The 1,814-nt window shown below is 33.7% G+C and overlaps 1 protein-coding gene across 1 annotated transcript; it reads left to right on the forward strand.

Moving 5' to 3' along the window:
- The first annotated feature begins 16 nt into the window (after positions 1 to 16).
- LOC107668333 (porphobilinogen deaminase-like) lies at positions 17 to 1,806 on the forward strand. Its single transcript, XM_016460173.1, has 3 exons — positions 17 to 112; positions 248 to 334; positions 855 to 1,806. Exons 1-3 carry the CDS (start codon positions 17 to 19, stop codon positions 1,023 to 1,025), a joined length of 354 nt encoding a protein of 117 aa, XP_016315659.1. The 3' UTR covers positions 1,026 to 1,806.
- Positions 1,807 to 1,814: the final 8 nt, after the last annotated feature.

Here is a 1,814-nt window from a genome sequence, read left to right on the forward strand (position 1 = left end):
TATTCTATGTAGTTGAATGGTTTTAATACTGCTCTTCATTCCCTTTTTCTACTTTCAGGAAGGAGGCTGCAGTGTGCCTGTTGCTGTTCATACAGAAGTGAAAGGGTCCATGGTAAAGAGACAAAATATAACTATATTTACAGACATTCAGTGGCATGTTATTATGCTACTTCACACAATGCAAATCTGAATAAGTGTTGTTGATGTTTGTATAGCATAGACTGAATTATCTTTTTTCTGGTTTCAGCTGTATTTGACTGGAGCAGTTTATAGTTTGGATGGAGCTGATTGCTTGAAGGACACTATGCAGACGGTTGTGGAAATTGACAACAAAGTAAGGGTTAAATATACATACATACAAAAGGTTGGGGTCAGTATGATTTTTTTTTTTAATCAGCAAGAATGCATTAAATTGATCAGTGACAAGACGTTGTTACAAAAAAAAATCTTTTTTTGAACTTTCTATTCATCAAAGAATCATGGAAAAAATGTTTAATGGTTTCCACAAAAATATGAAGCACTGTTTGCAACATTGCTGATGATGAGAAATCAGCATATTACAATGATTTCTGAAGGATCGTGTAACACTGAAAACTGGAGTAATGATGCTGAAAATTCAGCTCCTTAAATATATAAAAATAGAACATTTAATATTTAACCGTATTACTATTTTTTGTAATACTGTATTTTGATTAAATAAATGCAGCCATGGTGAGCATGAGGTTTCTTTCAAAAACATAAAAAAAAAATCTTACCAACCCCAAACTCTTGAATGTCAATGTATTTACAATTTTACAACATTATATATTATTATTTACAGTATTATAACTTTTATTCCAACTTGTTTCTATCAGGTGAGCGAGAGTGCACAGGAGTGCGTACACGCTGGAGTCACTGCCAACAGTGTATCATCATCAGCCCTCGAAGCTGCTGAGAAACTGGGAATGGATCTGGCAAATGCTCTCCTTAATAAGGGGGCCAAAGACATTCTCACAACAGCCAGGAAACTAAATGATGCTCGATAGCTGGCTTTTTACATTTTGCGCATTGGCGTATTAGACCTAGTTTTGGAACCTTAGACATGCTGTTAACTTGGATAAACCTTACACACAACTATATGCTCTATAGCCGAATCTCCAGAGCTTAAATACAACTTTGATTGGCTGTATAAATCTGTATGTAAAAACAACCAGCAAATCACTTCAGATACTATACCTCAGTTTAACAATGTGACCGCAGCAATTTTTCTCTCAGCTGCTGGTTCATACACAAGACTACCGTCGTCTCTTCTCAGGCACAGAATTCTGGAAGAATTCATGCTGATGGTCTTCCATTTCTAATGTCAGACTGCCACCTTTATCTATGAACCACTTGAAAATGAGGTGGTCAAAATAGCTATCTTTTATATCTGGCCATGGTTTTTAAATTTAGAATCGAGTATTTTTTATCTTTATGTACCTCTAACAAAATATGGCATTTTTATTTAACAGCATATCCTGTTTTTAATATACGATGCATTTTAGTAATGGAGAATATTTATTAATCACAATGATGAGGTGCCAAGATGTAGTTTCCTTCAAGTTCTTTAGAACTTGGGCTCCATGTAAGATTTTTTGACAAAGTAGGCAATTTAAAGAAAAATGTATTACGTTTTATATTTAGAATATTTTTATGGTTTTGATCCCACAATGTACCTTCATGATGTGATTAAATTAACCAGCAAATTCTTTGACCTACAACGCTACTTTCTGCAATTATATCAATATGAAGTTTCTGTAATAAAAAAAAAAAAAAAAAAATTTATTACCCCCGTT

The sequence above is a fragment of the Sinocyclocheilus anshuiensis genome, unplaced genomic scaffold, assembly GCF_001515605.1.
Source record: "Sinocyclocheilus anshuiensis isolate Anshui unplaced genomic scaffold, SAMN03320099.WGS_v1.1 scaffold15218, whole genome shotgun sequence".
Classification (NCBI taxonomy): domain Eukaryota; kingdom Metazoa; phylum Chordata; class Actinopteri; order Cypriniformes; family Cyprinidae; genus Sinocyclocheilus; species Sinocyclocheilus anshuiensis.